The sequence below is a fragment of the Salmo trutta genome, chromosome 11 (assembly GCF_901001165.1).
Source record: "Salmo trutta chromosome 11, fSalTru1.1, whole genome shotgun sequence".
NCBI lineage: Eukaryota > Metazoa > Chordata > Actinopteri > Salmoniformes > Salmonidae > Salmo > Salmo trutta.
Genome location: NC_042967.1, coordinates 6777544 through 6790327, shown reverse-complemented (window position 1 = coordinate 6790327; position 12784 = coordinate 6777544). Strand labels below are relative to the sequence as shown.

Genomic DNA, 12784 nt, shown 5'->3' with positions numbered 1-12784 from the left:
TAATGTGTATTTAGTGGGGTTTTCCTTTTGGTTGATGAGATCAACCAGAACAATATCATGTGCAGGAATAGAGTTGCACATTCTGGTAACATGCCCAAAATCCCAGTTCTTACGGAAATCCAGTTGGAGAATCTATGGAATCAGGAGGGAATAAGCATGTCGGCATCCTACAACTGGTTTGGGGAAAATTACCAGGATTTTCAACCTATACTATTCCGTCAATAGGCCCTAAAAGGTCTTGATTCATTCCGTATCACCGAAGTTCAGCGCTACAGCTCGCTTGAAACGTAAAGGTCGTTTTTTCCGATTGAGCTGACACGTGCCTTTAAAATTCAATGCAATATAGCGGTGAACTTCAGCGATACGGATTGCATTGAGTCCTAAATCGAAAAGATATGACAGCCAATTGTATATGGATGAATGTGAAACAAAACCAATAAATAAATATGGCAGATATGTACAGTCGTGTACGTGCATTGTTTCTGGACACATATTTAACTTATGTTTGGACTTATGTTGGATAGGGACTGTATATGTGCGATGGTAGATAGACAAACATTCAGAAATAAATAAATAACTGAGGAAAAGACTAGCCTACACGAAGATGACCTTGTAAGACGTTAAGATACATGTTGGTGACACGGTGACAGAAATATATGTACAGTCAATTTTCCTAAGAATGATGATTTTATCAACAACCTTTCTCTCCTGAATAAAATGGCACCGTAATTCCCTACATAGTGCACTACTTTTGACCAGGGCTCTTAACTCTTAAAAGGATTAAGGTGCCTATTCGGATGCAGCCTTAATGGTCAATGCTTTGATCTGACTGCCCCTCTTTCTCTTCTGGAATAGTCTCATGGAGTGATATTACCCTGGGGTACGATGTTATTTTGTCGATCTTTTCTGCAACATCCTCTGCCTCCTCCTCTTTTCCTTCCTCCCCCTCTTCCTTCACCACTCCCTCCACCCCCTCCATCCATGTTCATGTCCTTCCTCCTCATCCTCCTCACCCTCAAAGCGCAGGGCAGACATTTCACCAGGAAGAGGAGTACGGAGAGGCAGAGAAGGGAGAGAACTGCCCCGACACCCACCCCCAGCTCTGTACCCTCCGGTTTCTCCTCCCTCTCTCTCTCCAACCCGGGAGAGAAAACACAGCGCTCTCTTCGTGATTCGGGGTCAACACCGCTCGCTCCAGGTCATTCCTGGCGATCATCCCATCGCCGGCCTTGTCATAATAGTCGTCACCTTTGACGGTGGTGACGTTCCCTATGAGGATGTCATTGTCCAGGAAGTTGCTGTACTTAACGTCCCTGTCCGATGACTCCACCAGCATGTCCGAAATGTCAAGCAGCTCAAAGTCCGCCTCCTCGCTCCCCATTGGACGAAGGTCCGAGTCCAGGTTCACCCTGATCCAGCCTGATCCTTTAGCCAGCCTCTTGGTCCCGCTTCCTTCCTTTGAATTGGCCAGGTCCCCGTCAACGGAGTTCGTCATTGGCTTGCAGGTGGTGACCAGGAGTTCTGCTTTCAGTAAAGGCCCGCCCCCTTCGCCCTGGGCGACGACGCGCGGTGACGGGCCGGGCATCACGGCAACCACGGTTTCTGCCAATGAGGAGAGGCGAAGGGCGAAGGTACCACGGCTGAAGGTGGAGAGCAACGTGGCGCTATCATCGCTGAACTGGAGCCAGACACTGATGGACGCTTCCTGGTGGAGAGAGAGAGAGAAGGACAATGGAGATAAGGAGGGGGGGGGGGAAAGAGAGAAACGTTCAGTGTCATACCATTGAAGCAAAAATGTCCCACTGAAGTTACTGTTATGTAAAACTAAAACGTTTAAGTGAAGTTAGTGGGTCAAGAAAAAACACTGAACTCACCTGCCCACGCTGGTAGAGGATGTTGTATGCTGTCACGGTTGCTGTGACAACAGCAGGATGGGCAGGGCTTGCATTGATTGACATACCGAGTCCTCCCACAACCTGCACGGAGAGGTCACCTGGGGTCACGTGTTCAGAGGTCACGATGACATCACAGCTACCCAGAACACCGTCCCATTGGTTTGATATGACCTGAGAGACAAGAGAGGGGTGCCAATGAATGTATTGGCTGTTTGTGTCTTGTTCAAGTTTACTTTCCATAGGTAATACATATTTCAGATTTCATCATTTGTAATGACTATCCCTCAACTAAAATTCACCACGCTATTCAAAATACAACATCATATTACTTGTTCGTATCACATGATACTCACATGAACTGAAGTTTTCCCCGGGTGTAGACCAATCAGATTGCTCTGCTTGTCGAGGACCGCCACGCGAGGATTCTCTACCCTCAGCCAATTACGGACCATCTCTGTGGCATCCACAAACCAATCAGAGCCCAGCAGGTAGGTCAGCTGACCCTGGCCCCCCTGAGCACTGAACTGGGCCAGAACCTGAACCGTGGACCTCTGGTACACTGGAGAACAGCTGGAGAGCAGGGAAAGAAAGGGAGGGAGGGAGAGATGGGGGTATGAGAGAGGGGATGGGGGTAGAGAGAAGGATGGATGGATGAGGAGAGAGAGAGCTATTACACAAATCTGAATGTGGCATAGAAGCTGGGTAAACCAAAAATGGAGACATCATAAGCTTTAATATGTTGAGGGTTGGGGTAAATTCCATTTAAATCCCAGTCAATTCAAAATGTAAACCAAACTCCAATCAAATTCCAATTTTTCCTCATGAAAAGCATGCAGATAATTGGAATTTTGGTGTACTTTCTGAATTGACTGGAATTGAAATATAATTGACCCCATTTGACCCCTGGTTGAGATGTGACAGCAAGTCATAATGTTTGTTTGAAATGTTGAGTGCCATCTAGGAATTAGAGGTGGATAATGCAGAGAGCCTATTTTAAAGCTCTGGGTTAGGGAATTAGTAGTCTCTTCTACCAGCTGTTTGCCTGAAGTGTTTGTACGGTGAATGAAGCTCACTACTTTTGACAAGGGTTCATATGGCTAAGGTAAAAAGTACTGCACTATATAGGGAATAGTGTGCCAAGTGGAACACAAGCCCTTCACTGTTCTACCAGACATTGCCAGTGGTGTAAAGTACTACTTATGTCATTTTTTGGGGTATCTGTACTTTACTTTACTATTTATATTTTTGAGAACTTTTACTTCACTACATTCCTAAAGAAAATGATGTACTTTTTACTCCATACATTTTCCCTGACACCCAAAAGCACTCGTTATACTTTGAATGCTTAGCAGGACAGGAAAATTGTACAATTCGCACACTTATCAAGAGAACATCCCAAATGCTTTGTTTTTAAATGATGTCTGAGTGTTGGAGTGTGACCCTGGCTATGCGTAAAAAAAACGTTTTAAATTGTGCTGTCTGGTTTTCTTAATATAAGTATATATATTTTTTTATTATTTGTACTTTAACTTTTGATACTTAAGTACATTTAAATATAAATACTTTTAGACTTTAACTCAAGTAGTATTTTACTGGGTGACTTTTACTTTTACTTGAGTAATTTTCTATTAAGGTATCTTTACTTTTACTCAAGTAGGACAATTGAGTACTTTTTCCACCACTGGTCATTCCTGGTTTGGTGTTTCAACCTCCTGCTCTGTCTTGAGACAGAAAAAAATGGATTAGGAAAGGAGATTATGCTAAAAGAAGAACATATTGCCAAGCCATCATTGTAAATAAGAATTTGTTCTTAACTGACTTGCCTAGATAAATAAAGGTTAAATAAAAATAGATCAAAATGGGAGTTCCAACTGTTCCAATCCCCATCGTTCTATCAACTGATTTAGGAATCTTGATGTTAATGACATGGCCATGTCTAATCCTGCTTTTATGTAATTCCTGCTCAATGTGTCTTCATCTTTCTCTAAACACACGCACGCGCGCGCGCGGACCGGGACTCACCCGTTCTCCGTGTAGTGGTTCCAGCCCTCGATGGCGCTCAGCTCGTTGTCGGACAGTGAGACGCGCAGCGGGACGACAGGAGCCCACACGGACAGACACAGGGACCCACTGAGCGTGCCCAGGAGAAACTCCACCCCTACACAGGTGCTGCCCACCCCTGATTCACTTCCGTCCACGAAGAGGGTGGAGCAGTCGCTTGACACCTTGTTGAATAAAGTCAAATCGTCATAAAGGGAGTCCAGGATTGTGTGTCAAATCAATCTAAACAAATCAAATTGTATTTGTCACATGCTTAGTAAAACAACAGGTGTACACTAACAGTGAAATGCTTACGTACGGGCCCTTCCCATCAATGCAGAGAGAAAAATACAAATAATAACAGGAGGAATAAATCCACAATGAGTAACGATAACTTGGCTAAATATACAGGGTACCAGTACCCAGTTGATGTGCAGGGGTGCGTGGTAATTGAGGTAGATATGTACATATAGGTAGGGGGTAAAGTGACTAGGCAACAGGATAGATAATAAGTAGCAGCAGCATATGTGATGAGTCAAAAGGGGGGGTCAATGCAGATAGTCTGGATAGATATTTGGTTAACTATTTAGCATTCTTATGGGTTGGGGGTAGAAGCTGTTAAGGGTCCTGTTGGTTCCAGACCTGGTGCATCGGTACCGCCTGCCGTGCGGAAGCAGAGAGAACAGTCTATGACTTGGGTGGCTGGAGTCTTTGACCATTTTTTGGGCCTTCCTCTGACACCGCCTGGTATAGAGGTTCTGGATGGCAGGGAGCTCGGCCCCAGTGATGTACTGGGCTGTAAGCACTACCCTCTGTAGCGCCTTGCGATCGGATACCAAGCAGTTGCCATACAAAGTGGTCATGCAGCCAGTCAAGATGCTCTCAATGGTGCAGCTGTATAACTTTTTGAGGATCTGAGGCCCCATGCCAAAATCTTTTCAGCCTCCTGTGGGTGAAGAGTTCCTGTTTTCTTCACGACTGTGTTGGTGTGCGTGGAACATGTTCATTCCTTGGTGATTTGGACACAGAGGAACTCCGTCGATATGGATGGGGGCGTGCTCGGCCCTCCGTTTCCTGTATTCCACGATCAGCTCCTTTGTCTTGCTGACGTTGATGGAAAGGTCACTGACCTCCTCTATAAGCTGTCTCATTGTCATCTGCAAACTTAATTATGGTGTTGGAGTCATATGTGGCCGTGCAGTCGTGGGTGAACAGGTAATACAAGAGGGGACTAAGCACTCACCCCTGAGGGGCCCCTGTGTTGAGGGTCAGTGTGGCGGATGTGTTGTTGTCTACCCTCATCACCTGATGTTCAGTCCCAGTGTTCAGTCCCAGTGTCCTGAGCTTAGTGATGAGCTTGGAGAGCACCAGGGATTAGGGATAGTCCAGATGCCGACGTCCAGAGGTGCCAACTCGTTGAAGTAGAAATTGTCATCCAAATCGAGGTTAGTGATCGCTGTTCTGATGTACAGAAGCACTTTTCGGTCATAGGAAATGATGGCGGAGACATTATGTACTAAAAAAGTTGATATCAGCGTAAAAAAAGAAAACAACGGAATTGGACAGGAGCCCTGTGTGCGTGTGTGTATACAGTGTGTAGAGTCGTGTCTGGTTACCTTGACGATATCATCGTTGGACGACTGGCACTTCACCGCCGTGGTGATGTCAGACACCTTCCCATCATGCCCCACTGCCAGCACAATGACAGGAAGTGACACGGGCTCGCTGGTCAAGATGGCCGTGTTGATGATCATGCCACTCTGTGTGTTGATGACAACAAGTTCAGTTGATTGGCCTTATTTAGGAATAAGCATAATGAGCTTTTTTAAAGGCAGGAACAGTCCACCGCAACACTAAGAGATCCGTAGATGTATGGATATGTGCTGGCTGTAGCTATCACACTATCCATTAGTCTACTGCATAGTACATACAGTACATACAGACTATGTAACAAGAAGAAACCAATTTCCCAGACTAAGAGTTCTGGACTCTTTTCCCCCCCCCTGGCTAAGAGTTTTGGACTAAGAGGCATGTTCAATGGAGATTCTGTGTCCCGGAAATTGACCCTGATTGAGTAAAGTTCTACCTACTTCAGTTATGGGAGAGATGCCCACTTTCTCTCTGTCTGTGAAGGACAAGCTGCTCACTACTCCCGCCGTGTGGTGGCGGAGGGTTTTTACGGCCTGAGTACTCTACCCGCCAGCTGGCCGATACCGTCATGGCAACCCCGAAACTCCTTCGCAAGCCGTCCACTGACAGACAGGCAACCTGCTGCAGAGCAGCGGGACTGAGGGAGAAGAGGAGAGGGAGGACGGCGGCAGAGGAAAGAGGGTGGGAAAAGGGGTGAGGAGTGGGGAGGAGAGAGAAGAGGTGGGGAGGGTAAGAAAAAAGCGATTTGATGGAAATAAATCACATATGTTGGAATATTCAATAGAGTAATATTCTCCCACATATGTGGTATCACTTGCATGCAATTTGAATAATGTATATAGTCAAAAATGTAACCGACATGTCACAAACCGGCTAAATTGAATATGTTCCTTCACTGATGGAATATTGTACCTGAGTAATATTGTACAGTAATATATATGATGACGTAATACCTGTCGCTGTCCATGTGTCCGGCCAGCTTGTGGCAGATGATGGAGATGACATCATGCTTGGAGCCCTGGGTTCTCTCCAGGCTCACAACCCAGAGGTCAGAGTTCAGGGAGCGCTGGGCAACCAGAGACAAAAGGCCTTTCTTCACCTTCAGTCTGGGATAGATATACAGATATAGTGTGACTTACTGTTTGTCGCCCTGAATAAGAGCGTCTGGGAAATTACTCAAATGGAAATGAAGACCACTTTGTTCAAATGAAATTTGACTTCCACTTTTAACCCAACCCCTCTGAAAGACACATGCACAGGTTCTGGAGAGGAGCGGGGGGCTGTCACACTAGGCGTCCGTTGAGCTGTTGTTGTGGGGGGGTTACGTGCCTTGCTCAAGGGCACAACGGCAGACAATGGCATCTAGGATTTGATACCAGCAACCCTCCGGATGCCTGCTCACTTCCTGACAGATTTTTCCCGTCGGACCCAGGAATTGAAGTGGCAACCCTCTAACCGCTCGGCTACCTGCCGTCCCCAACGTACATGTACTACATACTGTATACATACTATTCATACTAGACAGATACACTGGCAATGAGAGACATGGTTTGATATCGAAATATGAATACAGTACTTATCAGTAAAGAGAAGAACCTGCACACTGCTACGTTCCTATATGTATTTAGGTCGTCATCAGGTCTCCCTTTTCAATTTGCTGGATTATCACTTACATCACAGAGCATCACGTAACAAAGACTTACCGGATAACAACAAACTCTGCACTGAAATTGGCCCTCAGGTTCACAGAACCCTTATTGGCTGTCCCGCTCGGACCGGTCCCCTGCAATAGCGAATCAGCACGTTGGAATCCAACCGTAGCTCCTCCTCTTCCTGTCCATTTAAACAGCCTATTTCCTCTTTGGTCCCGTTGGCCTCTTTCCGCTTATTGTACTCCCTCAGAGTCACAGCTCCTATATAAAACAACTCTCTCTGAGACTGTGGTAATTTGTCTTGCACACACCTAGAGGGTGCTAGTTTGAGGTTGGATGCTGTGCCGAACAATGAGTAGAACAGCTGGATGCGGTCGCCAGCGTGAGCGGGGCTGTATCGGAGAGCGCCTGGGAAGGGGATGCCACCGGCTCCACCGACGACAACACCCTCGTGCCGTCGTCCCCGATTACGGGTGCGGTGTCGGTGTGTGTGTCTGGCACGCTGGTTGGGGCTGAGGTAGGGCTGGCTGGTCTGGTCCGCCTCAAACCAGTCCTTAGGTAGGGCCAGGGTCACCACACATAGACCCAGTGGAGGCTGGGAAGGAGAGAGGAGGAATGGATGAAGAGAGTGATTGGTGAGCATTTGGTGTCATACTTTATATAGAACAGGTGTCATACTTTATATAGAACAAGTGTCATACTTTATATAGAACAAGTGTCATACTTGATATAGAACAAGTGTCATACTTTATATTGAACAAGTGTCATACTTTATATAGAACAAGTGTCATACTTTATATAGAACAAGTGTCATACTTATATAGAACAAGTGTCATACTTTATATAGAACACGTGTCATACTTTATATAGAACATGTGTCATACTTTATATAGAACACGTGTCATACTTTATATAGAACAAGTGTCATACTCTATATTGAACACGTGTCATACTTTATATACAACAAGTGTCATACTTTATATAGAACACGGGTCATACTTTATATAGAACACGTGTTATACTTTAGAACACGTGTCATACTTTATATAGAACATGTGTCATACTTTTATTGAACACGTGTCATACTTTATATAGAACAAGTGTCATACTTTATATAGAACACGTGTCATACTTTATATAGAACAAGTGTCATACTTTATAGAACACATGTCATACTTTATAGAACAGGCGTCATACTTTATATAGAACAAGTGTCATACTTTATATAGAACACGTGTCATACTTTATATAGAACACGTGTCATACTTTATATTGAACACGTGTCATACTTATATTGAACACGTGTCATACTTTATATAGAACACGTGTCATACTTTATATAGAACAAGTGTCATACTTTATATAGAACACGTGTCATACTTTATATAGAACAGGTGTCATACTTTATATAGAACAGAACATTTCAGTGTATTGGTCAGTGTAACAAAAACACAATACAACATATCCATCATTCAGAGTCCCACTAGAGTTCCAAAGAGAACTTCAGTCTTTTGAATGGTCACAGGCGGCTAGATATAGTGTGTGGCACGAACACACCTGTGTGATACAGGAAGCCTTCTGCTCCTCGGTCTCTTTGAAGGCGTGGAGGGTGATACAGTTCCCTCTGCTGGTGTCCCCTCGCACATGGAACAACACCCCTCACCCTGTACCTCTCCTTTCCTCCTTCATCCCTCTCTCTCTCCACGTGTTTAGAGAGGAGAGATGCAGACAGAGGAGGGGAGAGGGGAGGATGGGCCCAGAGACCAGCTGAGGAGTGAGAGAAGGAGAGAGAGGAGAGAGAGAGAGAGAGAGAGAGAGAAGAGAGAGAGAGAGAGAGAGAGAGAGAGAGAGGGTTACACTGTTAGAGAGGGCTAGAGAAGATCTCTGCGTTACATATTATCTTGCAACATAAATCTATGGAACTAATTCTCCAAATGTATAAGCGGAGATCTACAGCATTCTGCTGATTGTCAAGGATTCCCATCCCAATTGATTTACCTGGCTGACAGAGTAAGGCCCGAATGAAGCCCGAACCCCAGCTTTGGAGGCTTCCCCAGCCGGAGGCACCATGAGCAGGGACTGGGTGAAGGCGAAGGGCTGGAGTTGGAGAACAGTGGGCCAAGATCAGCCTGCGACAGGGGCAGAGCGTGCCAGGGAGGGGGGACAAGGATTTTGGCAAGGAGGGAGAGAGGGAGGGGGGCTGGGCATGGGATGTGTGTACTGGTGGATGAGACAAAGAGATCGACAGAAAAGGAGAGGAGGGAAATATTGATTGGTTTGTATCTCTTCTCTTCGGTATATTTCACATCAATTTCACATAAATTGTTAGGCCTACACCTACTGTAAATCACAATATCAGCTATTTTAAACACATGAAAAGGGTAGCAGATAAATTGTTGGTATATATATATATACTCATAAAAACGTGTATCAATACAATAGATTTACATAAAAAACACATAAAAAAAACGTATATCAATACAATAGATTTTTCATAAACAACGCATAAAAAAAACGTATTTCAATACAATAGATTTTTTGAAGAAAAAACCTAACCTCACTCACCGAGTACTAGGAGCGAATAGAGCACAAGCGCCTTCACGCCCTCTCTCCCCACGATGCACTGGGCAGCTGAGCTCACCCATCACTGCACCCCCGAAGGATCCCGAAAAACCACACAACCTCAAAAGTGCCATAACATCCTTACAGCTCTGAGGTGTTGAGAGGTGCTGCGATGGTTCAGGTTCAAAAAATGCGTCCGGGGAGTAGGCTTACATTGGCCCTACATCCAAAAACTGTCGTTCATAAACCAGTAGGTCCTATATCATCAACATCCTCATGAAACGGCAGGCTCGTTAGTGGTTGATAAAACAGTGTTTTACTACATGGACCACATATACACTGACAGCGCCTCATATAGTTACAACTATCAAAACTAAAACGTGACATATATTTTACATCATTCTGTTATGTAGTTATTTGCAAAACTGTCCCCGCCTGGCTGTGCTTAACAACAGAACTCACCTGGCAGGTGTTGTACTCTCATGACCCAGAAATAATATACCCTCTGATGCTTTCCTTCTCTTTACTTTTTTCACTTCACTCGATTCTCTCTCTCTCTCTCTCTCTCTCTGTTCTCTTCTCTTCTGCACCTGTGCTCACTCTGAGTTTCTCTTTATTCCAATGCCATGTTTGTTCGTTTCTCCTTCATGTTCTGTTATCGTATGTTCAGGGCTTCAGCTCCTGTTCGCTGTTCCAAAGTTTATGTTAAAGCGAAGTCTTCTTTACTTGGTTGGTATCTGGTGGTTGTAACTGCAGAGAAGCTTATTCCAAGTCCAACGCAGAGAGATTTTAGAGGTCATGAAAACACTTTTTTTTTTAAAATTCAGTTCTTGTTCTTCCCCTTTTCTTGGCAGTTGAGAATTCTTTCCCTCTATTTTTTTGGTGGATCTTTGATCTTTAGGTCTTTTTCGATGTGATGCTCTCTCTCGTTTCCTCCTCTCTCTCTGTGTGTGCCAGATTCACACAATACGGAATTATTCATTTGAAACGGTGAATAATCCCTCTCCCTCTACCGCATCCCTCCCCCTCCCTTCTCCTCTTTCTTCTTCTCCCGTCTTTCTTACGTACTCCCCCCTTTCTCTGCAAGATTGATTCGCCCTAAAGTTTTTAGCTAAGCACCCCCCTTCCCCCACTCTTTATCGCTCCATCCATCCCCTGCTCTCTCTTCTCTTCTTTTTTTTTCAGCTAGTGGCCAGATTGTTTTATATCTTTTTATGTTTTCTCTCTCTCTCTCTCTCTCTCTCTCTCTCTCTCTCTCCGTCTATCCTTTACTAATCATGGTTTGATTAAATGACATATCTGTAAGTGAACCCGCTAAACCTTTCCCCCCCACCTCTTCTCCTCTCCTCCTTGCTTTTCCCCAATCCCTATCTCCCCCACCACTCTCCCTATCTCCCCCACCACTCTCCCTATCTCCCCCACCACTCTCCCTATCTCCCCCACCACTCTCCCTATCTCCCCCACCACTCTCTCCCCCACCACTCTCCCTATCTCCCCCACCACTCTCTCCCCCACCACTTTCTCCCCCACCCCTATCTCCCCCACCACTCTCTCTCTCTCTCTCCCCACCACTCTCCCCCCCACCACTCTCTCTCTCTCCCCCCACCACTCTCCCCCCCCCCCACCACTCTCTCTCTCTCCCCCACCACTCTCTCCCCCACCACTCTCTCTCTCTCTCTCTCTCTCTCTCTCCCCCACCACTCTCCCCCCCACCACTCTCTCTCTCTCCCCCACCACTCTCTCCCCCACCACTCTCTCTCTTTCTCTCCCCTGTCACTCTCTCCCCCACCATTCTCTCGCTCTCTCTCCCCCACCACTCTCTCCCCTACCATTCTCTCTCACTCTCTCCCCCACCACTCTCTCTCTCTCTCTCCCCTGCCACTCTCTCCCCCACCACTCTCTCTCTCTCTCTCCCCTGCCACTCTCTCCCCCACCATTCTCTCTCTCTCCCCCACCTCTCTCTCTCTCTCTCCCCCCCCATTCTCTCTCTCTCTCTCCCCCACCATTCTCTCTCTCTCTCTCCCCCACCATTCTCTCTCTATCTCTCCCCCACCTCTCTCTCTCTAACTATGGTATTACCATCATTTCCCACCACCGTATAAACACCCACAGTTCCATGTTTCATGTTACTTCTCTGATTCCCCCATCACAGTTCAAATGGTGCCTGATGGTGTCACACCGTAATATCATAACTGCGACATCATCATCTGACGGCAGCCATTACAGAACACAGGTAGTGTACACACAAACAAAACTGGAGGTGGGCGGTTGAATATCTGTCTGGAAACATGTTGAGACGAGAGGAGGATGGATCGAAACTAAAGGGGGAGAGAGAGGAGGAGAACAATATTCATTTAATTCGGGATAGTTTTGCTCCCTCTCGCCCCCTCTCTCCGCATTTCTGTGCAGTGCACACCTGTAATAGGCCAACAGAAGGGCTTAGGGACAATGCCTGCGCCCCAAATTGCACCCTATTCCCTACACGTGCACTAAGTAGAGCACTATATAGGGAATAGGGTGACATTTGAGACGTAACCCACGTCCCCGACACGCTGGATTAGTGTAAAACCCATAGCATTACATTTCACAAAGCTTTCTCATATTACTAGTACAAACACTCCCAGATGTCTTCCTGGATCCATCTGTTTTTCTCTTCGTACTGCCTCCTTTCTTTTACCCGGCATCCTCAAGCGTCTTCATTTACTTCACTGACTTCATTTCTCATTTTCTCCCGGTCTCTCTTTTCTTACCATTTTTTGTATTTGTATTTGTCACGTACACAGATGAGCAGACGTTTTAAAGCAGCTGCAGTGAAATGTTTCCGTTTCTTGCTCCAGCAGGGCAGTATGTGTCTAACAGTACGATACGAACACACAAATAATCACACTAAAAAGTCAAAACAAGAAATGAATAATATCAGAAGAAGCAGTATAGATGAGGTGTTATTACATCCTAATAACTTCATCATCTTTATTTACATGGACG

General features: G+C 45.7%; 1 protein-coding gene and 1 long non-coding RNA gene across 2 annotated transcripts; both read right to left on the bottom strand.

Annotated features, from left to right (window-relative positions):
- Nucleotides 1-1036: 1036 nt before the first annotated feature.
- On the bottom strand, nucleotides 1037-7426 carry LOC115201991 (transmembrane protein 132D-like). Its single transcript, XM_029765851.1, has 10 exons — nucleotides 7402-7426; nucleotides 7289-7346; nucleotides 6539-6691; nucleotides 6092-6222; nucleotides 6026-6060; nucleotides 5552-5695; nucleotides 3918-4120; nucleotides 2249-2465; nucleotides 1875-2066; nucleotides 1037-1705 (listed from the first exon to the last, which is right to left on the bottom strand). Exons 1-10 carry the CDS (start codon nucleotides 7424-7426, stop codon nucleotides 1037-1039), a joined length of 1827 nt encoding a protein of 608 aa, XP_029621711.1.
- Nucleotides 7427-7442: 16 nt separating this feature from the next.
- Nucleotides 7443-8883, bottom strand: LOC115202176 (uncharacterized). The gene is made up of 2 exons (XR_003879922.1): nucleotides 8795-8883; nucleotides 7443-7832 (listed from the first exon to the last, which is right to left on the bottom strand). It is a non-coding gene; the product is annotated as an uncharacterized LOC115202176 (long non-coding RNA).
- Nucleotides 8884-12784: the final 3901 nt, after the last annotated feature.